The sequence below is a fragment of the Amblyomma americanum genome, chromosome 9, assembly GCF_052857255.1.
Source record: "Amblyomma americanum isolate KBUSLIRL-KWMA chromosome 9, ASM5285725v1, whole genome shotgun sequence".
Lineage (NCBI taxonomy): Eukaryota > Metazoa > Arthropoda > Arachnida > Ixodida > Ixodidae > Amblyomma > Amblyomma americanum.
Genome location: NC_135505.1, coordinates 148,887,094 through 148,901,804, shown reverse-complemented (window position 1 = coordinate 148,901,804; position 14,711 = coordinate 148,887,094). Strand labels below are relative to the sequence as shown.

Sequence of the window (14,711 nt, the reverse complement as noted above, 5' to 3'; positions counted from 1 at the left end):
TCATCTTCTCAGACCATGGATGTTGTCATTTCGTGCACGGCCTTCCTGGTTCAGACGAGCCAGGCCTACCTACGAGGATCTCTCGAACACTGCACCAATTTTACCGTCGTGTGAGCGGAAATTCTCAAACATGGCGACTGTGTCGGACGCATCTCGCCGTGAGACAATGCAATACTGGCTGATTTCAGCGAGAAAGCAGGCAAAAGCTTTGAGGTTACTCACCTCAAATCAGCATGCTTTAAACCAAACGAAGATACCCGACAGAAAGCGAACATAAACCATTACTCGTCGCAAATGAATCGAGAGCGAACATGGAGCACAAAAGCATTGCTTTTAATATTACTACTGAGGAAATGAGTAAGGAGTATTTATATAAAAGATCGAACTTATGTCATGTAAAATGGTCAGCAGGGGTCAGCCAATGTGCTGTATGTAGATTTGTCAACAAGTACAAGCCTGAGGTGTCGGTGTACAGAAACGCTTAACTCTGAGGTTAGAGTTTCTTTCATTTATGACTATTAACATCAAATTTTTCACTCCAAAAAAGTGTTACTGGGGTTAATCATATAAAATCAATCAAATCAAACTTCATGTTTCACAAACTGGACGGCAACCTAGGCTAAAAATCAGTACAAACAGCTAACGATTTGATGGAAAGATTAGGTGTCTTCCTATCTGATGCGAGCAACAAGAATGGCGCCCTCGAGTGTGTTATCAGCAAGGTGGTATACACGGTCAAATGGGGCAGCTTATGCGGGGCTGCATGGGCGCGCTGCGCTTGCAGTTGTACGCCCTGAAGAACTCCTCCATGTTGAGCAGTGCCAGGTGGCACTTGTCCTCGCCGGTGAGGAACCCCGCCGAGGCGTTGCCCTTGGACGGAGCGTCGCAGTGGCGCAGGCAGTGGCGGTGGAAGAGAAGCTGCAGCGCTGTGCGGTTCTCCCTGTCGAGCTCCAGGTCCCGCCACTTTGACCTGTACTGGCTCTTGAGCATCGCCAAGGCCAACGACAGACCCATGGCACCACGAACGATGGCAAGGGTGTCTGCAGGAGCGTCGCTGCTCAGGTCCAGTTGTTCCTTGTAGCACCTGCCCAAAACAAATGTCGTGGGGTTAATTGGTAAATACACATAACAATGCGAGAAATTGGCCCGGCTTGCTTCCGTTCATTTTGCACTGTGCGCTGTATTCCGGACTGCGCTCCGTTTTTTTCTTGCGTTCCATCGTTTCTGAAAGTCAAAAATCGTTATGATGAATTTTTATAGTACAAGAGGCACTTAGGGCGAAACAATGGCATGGCACGAGGTGTTTTTCGGCTACTCAAGGTGGGGTGAGAGACACATTTTCAAAGCATTTCGCCCCCAAAAATCCGAGCATCAGACCGGGGAAAAGCTTGCACCGTTGTATCACCGGGGGATACCAGGCAGCAAGGGGGGATCGAACGTCGCCCTTTCCGCTTGTGAAGTGGGTGCTCAAGCCACTAGAACGCTGCTTCGGCCGATAATTATTATATAATGTATACTGCTGCAGAATGCCAAGGTGGCCTATTCAAAGGTGTTTTACCTCAACAAAATTGGGTACCCCTTAAGACTGCTTACGGGTGAGATTGCGAAAGCATTAGCTTTTGTGCGGCCGAGTTCTTGCATTAAGCTTCTTCCTTTGAGATGGTTCGTCTGCGTGGTTTGTTGTGCACGAACGCCGGCACATGTTCGGAACTTCGAGCTGCACACATGGGCACTAATCAAGGCCAAGTGCGTTACAGGAGAAGCAGATGGCGTCGGTCGCGTCCGGGGAGAGCCGCGGCAACAACCCATCTAAGCCAAGAGCGCTGCTCTGATCACGAGAGGCCGCGGCGAGAGTGGTACTTGCACGCAGGCGATCCCATCTTCGCTCCGACTCAGGGGGATCCGTCAGACGATGTAACTACGCGCGCCGCTTTTCCTATTCACCTGCCGGTCTCCCCTACGATTGGGAGCCGGAGGGGGATCACCCGCGCGCCGAGCCGGCGCCGCGACGTCACACTATATGCATGCGCCACCTATCCGCACTACGCGTGCGCTTTTCTTGTAAACGAAACGGCGTGATGAAGTCTTTTCAGGACCATCTCTCGGCCCCAACAACGACGGCCGCCGACGAAATTTCCTTTAATGCGGCTAGTAACGCCTTCTCATTAAAACGCGAAAAAACGAGGCCAAAGAGTAAGCCCATAAGACGCCCGCCCAATCTCAGGGAAGGTTATCCCATATTGATCCCATTGAAGTTAATCGTCTTGTTGACAAGTTCAAATGAAGTTAGATGAATGCATTTTTGCGGTCTCATGTTTTTACTGCACCGATTTGTGTAAAAACACGCGGCGCGTATTAACACGTGGAGAAGCGGGCGGCACGTGTGTGAACGCGTAGCTCAAGAAGGACAGCACATGGCAGGACGTGCCGAAGATCCTATCACCTGTTTCCTCTCTGCATGCGTTGTTATATCACAGGGGCAGGTTCTTGTGGTTGTTTTAGTACGCAAAATCCTGTTCATTTCAAATCGCTACTCAAAAATATTGAATAACATCTGTTGCCGTACCTGAAGACCATAGGCCTATACACGCGTGGGCCACAGCCATAGCCGGCACTTGTTCCTTTTCGGAGAGAAGCGAAATAGACAGTTTACGCCTGTTGCCTACCTCTGGAGATTCAGCGATAGCTAGCGTAGATATTATCAATATTTTTTTTAATCCGTGCTGTTCTAAACCCTTCCTTCATGGCATTGTCCTTATGTTCGCAACAGCTACCGCGCCCTTCTTTTTAACTATATACTTATTACCACTGAGTACACGCGCACGATCTGTTGCTTGACAGAGGGGAGACCCTCGTGCCACGAGCTACGGTATACGACTCCTAAGAATCACGAATGACATTCAACGATGAGCTTCGGACGAACTTAATACAAACTTTTTGGTTTTGGGTTATTTTTTGGGCCAAGAAAATGTCGCAGTATCTGTCTCACATATCGGCGGACACCTGAACCGCGCCGTAAGATAAAGGAGGGACTAAGAGGCTTCGCTGTAAAATCTGAGTGTTTTGTCTCGCGCGTTGCCCGCTGCACGTTTTAATGCGCAAACCTGGCTCGTTCCTCGACGTCCTTGAACTGCCTTTTCTGGATAATGAAAGCCAAGACTGCCTCGACAGTGGCCGTCGCGGCGAGCCCGTAGTTGAGGAAAGGCTTGAGCGGATCGCCTTCGCAGGGCACGGGGACCGAGCCGTCGCCCTGGGTCGCCCTGGGCGACAGCAACACCACACTGGTGTTTTGGCAGTAGAAGGGCGGCTGCAAGTTCTGCGTGGCCACCAGCAGGCTGGACACCCGGGCGTCGTAGTCGAAGGCGCCCTCGAACTGGGCCTCGACCAGGCTGCGCGCCTCGCCCCCGTACTTGCCTTCGGCCACGCGCCGAAGCATGCCCGTCATGGTCACCTTGAGCCCCTCGACGATGTTGAGCGCGTGGGACTCGTGCACATGGGTGCCGCTGAGCGCCTCGCGGTCCGTCCGGAAAGAACCCGGCTCGAGGATGTTTAGGTTCAGGTCGACGCTTTGCACGTGGATGCCGAGGTGCTCCGCAGCCGTCACCTGTGGTGGTGGTTGTGTGGCTTGAAAAAAAACCAGTCACAAGGGACAAGAGTTCACGCCACAACGACTGGACCATCAACTGTTTTTTTGACTATCAACTGAGATTTCTTAGACGAAACGTAGTCCCAGCAAGGCCAGCAGAGCATGCGCAACAGCCGCATCACAACTCACAGCACATAGGGCACACAAGATACACATCTAACGTGACCGGCCTAATAAACCGAATTCCTTCTCTAGTAAGCGCACCGAGGTTGTGCTAATGCAATCCTGTCCTGACAAACTAATATGGTATGCCTCCATGATTTCTCGCTCTTGCTTTCCCTTGCCTCTACCAAGAATCATTACATTGCTGAACAGTTGATAGTCCAGTCGTTGTGGCGTCAACACTCCTTCTCTTGTCCCTTGTCTTTTGTGACTTTTTTTCTTCAAGTTACTATGAGCCAACTGCCCGCATTTCAACCCTTCTGGTTGTGTGGCTAAATGGCAGACTCCTACGGGCTAGTTCGTTCGACGCAGAGGAGCAGCGCAAGCGTACCTTGGCGTGATCGAAGATATCGCGCAAGTCGCGCGCTGCCGTCTGGTCGTAGAAGAGGGCCGCCTCGGACGCCCCGTACTGCGGCGGAAACAACTTGGATCCGAGCAGCGTGCAGCTGAGGGACTCCTGGAAGGTCTGCCGCGTGCCCACCACCTGCTTGAGGTACTCGTCGAAGAACAGCACCAGCAGGTACAGGTTGGCCGTGTCGCGCTCCTCGCCCTCCAGGATGTCGTAGGCGCGCGCGATGATCTTGCTGTTCACAATGACGGCGCTCACGTGCTGGTGCAGGTGCACGTTGGCGGGCACGCTCTCCGTGATCATGCGGCCCATCATGAAGTTGCCGGGGTTCGGCACGTAGTCCTCGAGGTTCTCGACTTCGTCCCAGACTTCGTTCTTGAAGGGTATCTTGGACAGCCTGGTGGCCAGGCCCACGATGGCCCGCAGCGTGAAGTCGGTCGCTTTGTCGCGCCACAGGTAGCGCAGCAGCGTGTCCACGTGCGCCAACAGCTTGTCCTTCTCCGAGATGCCGAAGGCGTAATCCCGCGGCTTCCTGGACGCGAAAAGTTTGCCGCCGATATGAGATTTAGGGAGGATTGCTCCTCGACAAAATCTTCAGCGAAGTCGGAAGGCTACGAAAAAAAAAAAAGTTCGGCTGAGCCTTAGCTAAAGTGTTAAAACTGGATATCTCGAAGCGAAAAGCGTTTAGCAAGGCGTGCCTCTCGTGATTCTGGCGTTTCAGCCGCTTGCCTATATATAGCCTTGCACTTTTCATATCTGCGCTGCTTTTGAGCCAACTCCCACGCTACCACTTCTGGGTCTTCTTCTCCCCCTTCCATGGCGAAAGGTCAGACGACGGAGGCAGCGCACGGCGGCGACGACGGCTGCGGCAGCAGCGACCACCTGCGCTCCGCGTGACGTCACTCGGTTTCGTGCATGCGCAGCTGTGACAAATATGTAGTGTGGCTCACGCGAAGCCCGGTGTTCACAAGCCTAGTGAAGCTTTTCGCTTCAAAAATGCGGTCTACCCGATGGATAGATGGATGCTACGGCTGTGCTACGACTTACTGCCACCTAGCGGAATGCTGGTAGAGTGCCCATGACGTCGCTATTCTTGCACTAATTACGCCACTGTGTGCGGGGCAATAAGCATTGCGCATAGCAGCAGCATCATGCACGGTGTCGCTGCATGCTGACCAACCAACGTCACGTGGTGTTACGCCAAGGCCGTAGAACCGGCAAACGCGCCCTTAACAGCTATCGCCGAAAAAAGAAAAAAGCTTAAATCAGCTTCGAAGTTCAATGGTGCGGTCCGAGTGCGGTGGAAGCGCCTTGTCTCCTTATAAAAATAGTATATATACAGTCTAACGACTTTTATAGACTCTATTGCCTTCCCATATATATTTATTTTTGTCTATTCATAGTCTATAGACTGTCGATAGACAAAAGTCCTAAAGGTGTATGGCCATAAATATATAGATTGTCTATAGACTGTCTATAGGGAGTCTATCGGCTTTATAGACAGAATTGTAAGGACAGGCTGCAAACTGTCTAAAGAAGTTTTTATAAGGGTCCGCCATGGCGTGTTCTGTTTGCACTCGCCTGGCAACGATGTGGAGGCGTCTGTCGGAGGCCACGGCGCTCTCGACGACGGTGAACAGCGTGCCGATGCCCATCCGCACGGCGGCTCGGGTCAGCACGCGCACGGTGTCGTTGTGCGCCGAGCGCGCCTCCAGGAAGTCCGTCATCTCTTCGGACTCCAGCGACTGTCGCATCTGGGACGCCATGGTGCGCAGCGAAGGATTCTACGTGCGACAGAAGTACAGGGGGAAATTGAAGACGAGCTGCACTTACCGCGTTCGCATTACAAAGCGACTACTTTCACTCAAAACGGAGCATTTGCAAGTTCGGAAAGGCCAAGAAGTGAAGTACGGAAAACGCCACCGGTGGCCATTTACACAAGCAAAATTCGATATCGTCGTCAGTTTTAACCGCGGATCCCTCAGGGAACGCCACGTCCTGGTTATCACTCACCTGAACGCGCTGCTCCAAATGGCCCACCACTCTGCTTGCCGAAATTCGCTTGTATGCCCCAAGTGCCTCGTCAGGGGCAAGATTTACTGAGCTCAAGTGCAGAACAGATAGCACTGCCGCAGCGCGTGCCCTTGCTCATCGCTTTCGCTGATAGGGTAAAAACACTATGGGATGTATGGCGCGGTAATAAAAATCTGTTGCGACTACTTGCCTCCTCCGTTATTGTCTTCTAAAGATGCCACTGTTATCAGTTATTGAAGTCATTAACATACATAAATATATCTAATCGATGCCAGGCGCGGAACGGTGTCAATGAAACGAAAGAGACAAGAAAGATGGACGCCTTTCTTTCTGTACTACAGTGGAGATAGTCGTCAGTGTGGCTGTATTCATTGCTGACTTTGAGAGAGCAGACAAAGCTTATGTAAATGCTCCATAATTACATGCACAAGATAGGAGGGGATGATGATGATGAGTAAGAGATGAACTGGGCATTTGAGCGCTCTCAACGGCCAAGAGGTTAGCGAAAGATGGCACACGCGGATCCATACAACCCAGCTATACCAGGTGTTTCACGAAAGACTGCCACGAATTTTTAAAATAGGCTTTGCGAGGTTAATATTTTGGCCTTTGCGGCATAGTAATACCTGTCCTGATCGTCATCAGAAAACTGGTGAATCGCTTTAAGTAGTGTTTTGGTTAACCAAATTCAAGTAGCTTTATGCCATTAGAGTTTGGCGCCTGCATGTAATGACAAGTTAGTAGCTGGCTGTTAGCAATAGCCAAATCAGTGAAGACTTTGGAAAACGAGATTTCCGACGGTGCTATGACTCAACAAACTCAGGCCGTTTCTGGCGCGATTAGAAAATCCCGCCCCGTAGTGAGTATTCAGCGACGTCCGTAAAATCTTCTCACCCCGAAGCGCAAGTGCCGCCCGCGCTTTAGAATCACTGGATAAGTTTTCCAGCGACTGCACTGGCCTTCCCTTAAAAAATGTCCTATAGACAGTATATAGACTTCTTATATACTCTATTGCTTTCATATAAATATTTCTGTTTGTGTGTTCATAGTCTATAGACTGTCGATAGACAAAAGTTTAATATGAGCGTATGGCCATAAATCTAAATATTGCCTATAGACTGTCTATAGGATTTGTATTTCCTATAAACTGTTCTCTAGGGTTTGTATACAGACTGTCTATAGACTGTATAGACAGAAGTTAATGAACAGTCTATAGACTGTCTGAAGAAATTTTTGTAAGGGTTTCTCTTCCACGCCTCGGCTGACGCTGCGAGATCAGCGAACAGCACTGAGCGCCGCCGCTCGGGCCTAGCAGGGAAGGTCAAGTAGGACCAGCTCCACAGAATGACGCGATTGCACGGACATCGCTGAACGCTCAAAGAAGGAGCGAGATTTTCGAATTGCCCGAGAAATAGCGAAAGTTTGTTGAGCTACAGCACCATCGTAAATCGATGTTTTCAATTTCTAAACACTGATATGGGTATTACCAACAGCCAGCTACAAACCTGCAATTACAACCAGGAGCCCAATTCTAATAGTAAAAAAACTGACTATTAGAATTTAAACTCACTAGTTAAAGCAATCCAGCGGTTTTATGATGTCCACCAGCACTGGCCGCTATCGTCATATCAGCCCGACTACGCCCAAAAGGCCTCTCCTGTGTCTCTCCATTAACAACCTCGTTTGACGGCTGCGGCCACCGTATTCCCGCAAACTTTTTAATCTCATCCGCCCACCTAAGTTCCTGCCGCCCCCTGCTACGCTTGCCTTGTCTTGGAATCCACTCCGTTACCCTTAAGGACCAGCGGTTATCTTGCCTTTGCATTGCATGCCCTGCCCAAGCCCATTTCTTCCTCATGATTTCGACTAGGATGTCATTAACCAGCGTTTGTTCTCTGACACGCTCTGTCCGCTTCCGGTCTCTTAACTTTACACCTATAATTTTTTCTTCCATGGCTCGCTGCGTTGTCCTTAACTTGAGCTGGAACCTTTTCGTTAGCCTCCACGTTTCCGCGCCATAGGAGAGTACCGCTAAGGTAATGCGGCTGTATACTTTTCTCTTGAGGGACACTGGTAAACTGCCCTTCATAGTCTGAAAGATCCTACCAGATGCGCTCCACCCTATTCTTATTGCAGTTATTTCCCTCTCAAGATCCGGACCAGCGATCACGCCTGCTCTAAGTAGACGTATTCCCTTACCACTTACACCATCTCGCTACCAATTGTGATGTGCTGTTTACTTGCGAGACTGTTGAGCATTACTTTGGTTTTCTGCATGTTAATTTTAAGATCTAGCGTTCTGCTCTGCCTAACTCATTGATCATGCTTTGCAGTTAATCTTTCGAGTGACTTAGCAAGGCAATGTCATCAGCGAATAGCAGATTATTTAGGTGTTCTTCATTAACTCTTATCCCCCACTGTTCCCAATCCAGGACTCGGGATGCCTTTTTTTGAGGTGAATAGCATTCGGGAGGTCGTGTCTTCTTGCGTGTCACGCTTCAGTATTCGGATTTTAATGCTGGCTTTATGAAGGACTATGATAACTGTGCAGTCGTTACAGATTTATTCCAGCATTTTCACTTGAGACTCTTCTACACCCTGATTGCGCAATGCCTGCATGGCTGCTGAGCCTTCCGCTGAGTCGAATGCTTTCTCGTAATCAATGAACGCTGTACATAAGGGTTGGTTACATTCTGCGCATTTATCTGTCACCAGGTTGATAGTGTGAATATGGTTTATTGCTGAGTATCCGTATAAAGCCTGCGTGATAATTCGGTTGGTTGAATTCCAAGGTGATCCTTACTATTGGGATTACTTTAGTGAATACCTTGTAGGTAACGGATAGTAAGCTGATAGGTCTGTAATTTTTCAAGGCCTTGACGTCTCTTTTCTTAAGAATTTAGTTAACGTTAGCGCTCTTCCAAGCTTCTGGTATGCTAGAGGTCGCTTATCAGTACAGTGTACTGTGATTTTAATTTGTTTATTGCCGATTCCACGTCTTCATACAAGCTTTCAGCAGTCTGGTCATCATGGCTGGTTGTAGGCGCGTAGGCCTGCACCACCTTCGGCTTGTACCTATTATAAACCCAAATACAATAGCTGCTACCCTCTCGTTAATACTATAGAACTCCTCTACGTTGCCAGCTATTTCCTGATTAATCCCACAGCTAGTTCTCGTCTATCCGCTAATCCGCGACAGCACAGTATGCGCCCGTCGTTTAGTACTGTATACGCGTCATCTGTTCTAACTTCACTAGGCCCTATGACATCCCATTTAATTCCAGCTAGTTCCTCAACAGCACTGCTAGGCTAGCCTCACTAGATAAGGTTCTGGCGTTGAACTTTGCCAGGTTCAGATTCCAATGGCGGCCTGTCCGGAGCCAGAGATTCTTAGCTCCCTCCGGTGCGTCAGAAGCCTGACCGCCGTCGTGGTCAGTTGATCCGTAGCCGCTGGGGACTGAGGGCCGAGGGTCAATTGGTTTCTTCAGAGAAGGTTGTGGCTAAGTACTACACCAGGGTGGCCAAGTCCTGTTCTGGTGAGGGAGTGCGTTGTCGGTTCTGGTCACCGAAATCATGCCGCACCGCAGGCGGGCTTATGAAATTCCATCGACACGCGAAGTTTTTTTGTTTTTTTTTTGCTAACCCAGTGGAGAATTGCGCGGCACCGGGATTCGAACACCGGGATGCTTTATCTGTACGCCACGGCTGCGACTACTATGCCGCAGGCGCCATATTACCTCGAAAAGCCCATTTTAGAAATTAGTGCTGGAGCCTCCCTGACACACCTGGAGTGCAGCTTGTGAGTACACGCAAGTCATGGTCAGTAGCAGGCGGGAGTAGCAGATTACCTGTCGGTGAGAGAACTGGGCGCAGACCTGGTGCGCTAAGGCGAGCTTGCGAGTCGCGTCGCCCGTGGCTGCGGCATTGCTCATCGATAGCAGGTGCTCGTGGTAGTCGGTCTTGCGCCGCAGCCGAAGCGCCTCCAGGAAGCTCACCCCTCGCCGCTCGAACTCGAAGCACACGTGGCCGTAGAAATTGTCGCAGGGACTCGGGGCACCCCGCGCCGGGGTCATCAGCTGCTGGGCCCGGGAGCAAAACTGCGTCCTATACGTGCACCGCGCGAGAATGTATGCTATAAGGCAAAAGGGACTACAACTGTTATGGACTAAAGGCGTTGGGGCAACCATTACTGCCATTACTGACTAGCTACAAATGAAAATCAGCCAGATCTAGTCTCCCCATACACTAATCGCCCTCCGCGATGTCGATGTGATTTTAGTGAAATTTTCCCTATTTTGTTTCGCTATAGACTCAAGATTTTATTCAGAACTAACTTCTGCAGACCCAGTCATCCCTAAAAGGACCAAGCATTGCTCCCTTACAGACTAGTCACAAACAGTGATGGCAGCTAAAATCAGTCTTACCACTGACTAACCGTTCACCGTGAGGGCTAAGTAGGACAGCAGCTTCTATCTGCAACATTTTTGGCTAAAAGCGAGGATTTGGTAATTTGGGGATGAAGTGCGTGCGTCGCCACAATCATGAGTCCTTCAAATATTGGCCACTCAATCTTATTTAGTCTTATAACCTGAAATGTCATGTACCCCTGTTCTTTCCCTACTCCAAGCCATTTTTTGTCCTCCCACTCCTCTGTAATGCCATTCGGCCCGAGAGAGTAATTCAAATAAATAAATAACTAATATTTTTTCCTCGCAGGCTTGACAGATAAAGGGACCGTCAACCAGACAAATCCTCCCATGTACTACCTGCTCATCACGTGGCGTAATTGGGGCAGACAGCCAAGCCTTACCGATCTTTTTCCTGTAGAGGATGGGTTCCCCACGACCGATACTTACATCGTGCATCATCAGCAGCAGCCTGCCTACTCCCACTGCAGGACACAGGCCTCCCTCGTATCTCTCCTGTTAACCCTGCCCTGGGCCAGCTTCGGCCATCCTATCCTTGCAAACTTCTTAATTTCGTCCATCTATCTAACTTTCTGCCGTCCCCTGCTATGTTTGCCTTCTCTTGAAATCCAGTCCGTTGCCCTTAACGACCATCGTTTTCTTTTTCTTCTTCGCACTGCACGCCCTGCCCAAGCCCATTTGTTCTTCATTTCGACTAGGATTTCATTAACCCGCGTTTGTTCCATGACCCACACTGCCCTCTTCTTACTCCGTCTTAGCGTTATCATTTTCCTTTCCGTAGCTTGCTGCTGCATGACATGATTTACCACTTTATCACGACGAAACGTCAAGCCCGCGCGACTGCCGGGTGAGGAGGCACAAGTGGTGCCGACGAGAAAGCGATCGCTCACTTGCACGAGTGGTCCCACGACGAGTCGTTCGTGTGCAGCAGGAACAGGGCTGCGACCGACGCCAGGCATGCCCCGAGTACGCAGAACGCGGTGCACAGCGCTAATCGGCGGCGTGCCGAATGCTTGCCTTCGGCCCCGGTGATGCGGCGCAGGAAGCTGCGTCAAGCGCGCACCAGCCTCGGCTGTGTGAACGTGCAAGGAAGACCATGCGAGCATTTATTCTGCGACGCGGCTCGCTCGGTCAGGCGGGGACCACAGGGTTGTTAACAAAAGGATTGCAAGGCAGATACACGTGGCAATAAGGGAGCAACTACCATCCACCCAAGCGCAGCCAAACGGCTACAAAGGACAGCTATATAGATTACATAGAAATTCCGTAGAAACGTGGCCGCAGTTTGGCTGCGCTTCAGTGGACACCAATGAGTAATTGCTCCCTTATTACAAATCCACTCCACCTTGGGGGTTTCTTCTTAACATTCTGCCAAATATACCTTCTAAGATGCCATCTGCACCGAGGTCGGGAGCGACAAGGGAAGGGAAGAGGCGGCGTGGAGGGGACGCTGGCCTCACTCGTCTGCAGATCATCGCTTTAGCTGATAAGCTGGATTTAAGTAGTGCTATGTACCTTGCTACAAAAACAATCAAAATGCTCCAGAAGCAACCACTCTCCTCGTTGACTGTTAGGAGAAGGCATTGCTCCCCGCGAATCATTGCGCACTACTGTTTCTCAGTGTACAAATAGCGACTGCAGAAAACGAGATAGACGCAGGTGGGTTGCTGTTTCAGACAGTATGAAACAGCAATACGGAATGGTACAGGCAATGAAATATATTTCACGAACTCGAGTATGAGTGAAAGCTGTTTGAGACGCAATGCAACTCTGCTGTCGTTGGACTGACGCGCCGGCTTGCTCTTTGCCTGAACGCGTTTCCAGCTTCAGCCCAGCTTTAATGCCCGTACTCTAAACCAGCGGGCGTCGCCGTTCAGTTTTCGCTCTCAGCGCAACACGAACGGGACACAAGACGAAGGACTAGCACAAACAGGCGCTGCCTGTGGTGTCAGCGCCTGTTTGTGCTAGTCCTTCGTCTTGTGTCCCGTTCGTGTTGCGCTGAGAGCGAAAATGAACACTTTACCAACTCGCCCAAATTTCCGCCTTGCTCGCCGTTCAGCACATCCTCTACGCCACCAACCTGTGCGACGCGGTGGACGACACCGCCGCACCCTTCGAGCCGGATCCTTCGCCGGATGACGCGACGCCGCTCTCGAGCTCCATCTCGCTCGAGTACGACCCGCGAGGCTTGAACCAACCGGGAGGCACGTACGCTTCGCCCCGGTGCCTCTGCAGGATGGGCTGCGGAGTCTCCTGTTCCGACCAAGACACCTGCTCCGACGTACTACGCTCGTCGGAGCGCGTCCCTTCCACTGCGCTCTGCGAATCGTCCTCTGGGCCTTCAGGGGTGCCGTTCCCACCGGTCGGGGTAGTGCCGGACGCGCTCCTGGTATGGACCGGGGCGACGTCAGGCCCGGAAGCATTCTTTAATTTGGTTGAAGCGGCAGGCGATCCATTCTTTCCAGCGCCCGTTGGTGTCATTGGGCCGCCTTTTGCGCTTCTGGGTCTTATGGGCGCTTTCTTGGTGCTCTTCTTGGCACCGCGCGAGTGGGCTCCCCGCTGTGCGGCTGACGAGGTAGCACCAGATTCGGCTGTGCTGCTCGTTGGGGCAGATTTAGGTTTATTCTCGACTCTCCTAGCGGCAGCTCCAGTCCTGGCGGCCACTCCACCAGACCCGCCACTGGCGCGTAAGGGTGTGGCTCCGGATCCGCCTGTGGGACCAACTCTTGACGCGCCGGACGTGCCTCTACGACCATCTGAATCAGCTGCAGACCCACCTTTGTCCTTAGAGCCAGATCTCGGCGCTCTTTTGGCTCCAGCAGAAGCCGCTTTGGGTGCTCTCTTTGCCGAAACGCCGCCAGAGCCGTTCTTGACGCTGCTCTTGGTAGTGATATTGGTGCTGTCCAGTGCGAGATTGTTAGCCCTCTTGGCGCTGGGTGCTGGGGCTTTGTCGCCTGCTCTGTAGCCACGCCCGGTGCGATGAGTCCTGGACGTGGACTTGGAACCCATCGAGGCAGCTTTGCTCACGTCTTTCGAAGAGGCCATCGCTTCTTCTTCTTCTCGCGTGCTGAACGCGGTTGCAGGCAAGGGTCGCGATCGAGTTCTTTTTCTTCTCCGTGGTCGGAAGCAAACCGAAATTCTTGCCGCTCTTGTTGCTATCGTATAGGTACACCTTCTACTTACTTTCTCTGTGTCCCGTCAAAATCGTGCCGGAAACAATGGCACAAATTATCTGCGAACGTTTGCGAGGCTACGGCCAGAGTCTAAAAGCTCTCTCATTTTTGGATTATTTATGCAGAACCAGAGATTTCTTCCACGGCGATATACACAGTTTTTCGTTTTATACCAGGCTGGAACTAAAGGTCGCACGTTTTTTCCCCATTTTAGTGCAAACGCTTGGTTTTCGTCCAAAATGAGCCATTTTTCTGCCAAATCAGAGTCGAGCTGATGTCTTGTCCACTGCGCTTAGAGTCCATATAGGCCAACATGCTCGGCAGTATTGTCTCAGAAAATTCACTCCCGTGATTTGTGAAGTGTGTGAATTTGGGTTAGAAATCGTATAAAAAGTAACTAAGCCTAAATGTGAAGAACACGGGGGGAAAAACGAGCAGCTCGAGCGCAGATTTTCAGAACGTGAAGGTAGCCTACGTTTTTTTTTTAAATCATTTTCCAGCCTGTCGAACTGAGAGGCAGCCGCTCACTTGTGCAAGGTAAACGCGCACGTTTCATTCGTTCAAAACACGGTTGGGAGCTGAGATATGGCACCGCTCGACCGCAGTCGCGTGATTTTTTCCGTATTTCGTGGGTTTTCTTTAAAGGCCGGAAAAAATAACCACGCCGGAGATACGGTCCTCCAAAAAATTGGATTGGTTCATTAGTAACCCCTTCTACAACTAAGGGAACGCGCGTGTACCGGTAAGTGAATAATAGAACATTTTGATATTTAATTTTAGGCAATTAACTAATTAAGTGCAATTTAAAAATACCCTGAGGAGCGCCACACGATAGCAATTTTTTTAAATCCTTGGTTCAGTTTACGCTTTTATTATTGCATGGGCCCAATTCTAGCCAAGAAGGCTAAGGGCCTCGATGT

The 14,711-nt window shown here is 50.7% G+C and overlaps 1 protein-coding gene across 1 annotated transcript; it reads right to left on the bottom strand.

The window, feature by feature from the left end:
* Positions 1 to 313: 313 nt before the first annotated feature.
* On the bottom strand, positions 314 to 13,665 carry LOC144104869 (uncharacterized). Its single transcript, XM_077638091.1, has 7 exons — positions 12,699 to 13,665; positions 11,509 to 11,664; positions 10,040 to 10,295; positions 5,739 to 5,941; positions 4,140 to 4,689; positions 3,105 to 3,604; positions 314 to 1,084 (listed from the first exon to the last, which is right to left on the bottom strand). The coding sequence occupies exons 1-7, from the start codon at positions 13,661 to 13,663 to the stop codon at positions 736 to 738; spliced, it is 2,979 nt and encodes a 992-aa protein (XP_077494217.1). The 5' UTR covers positions 13,664 to 13,665; the 3' UTR covers positions 314 to 735.
* Positions 13,666 to 14,711: the final 1,046 nt, after the last annotated feature.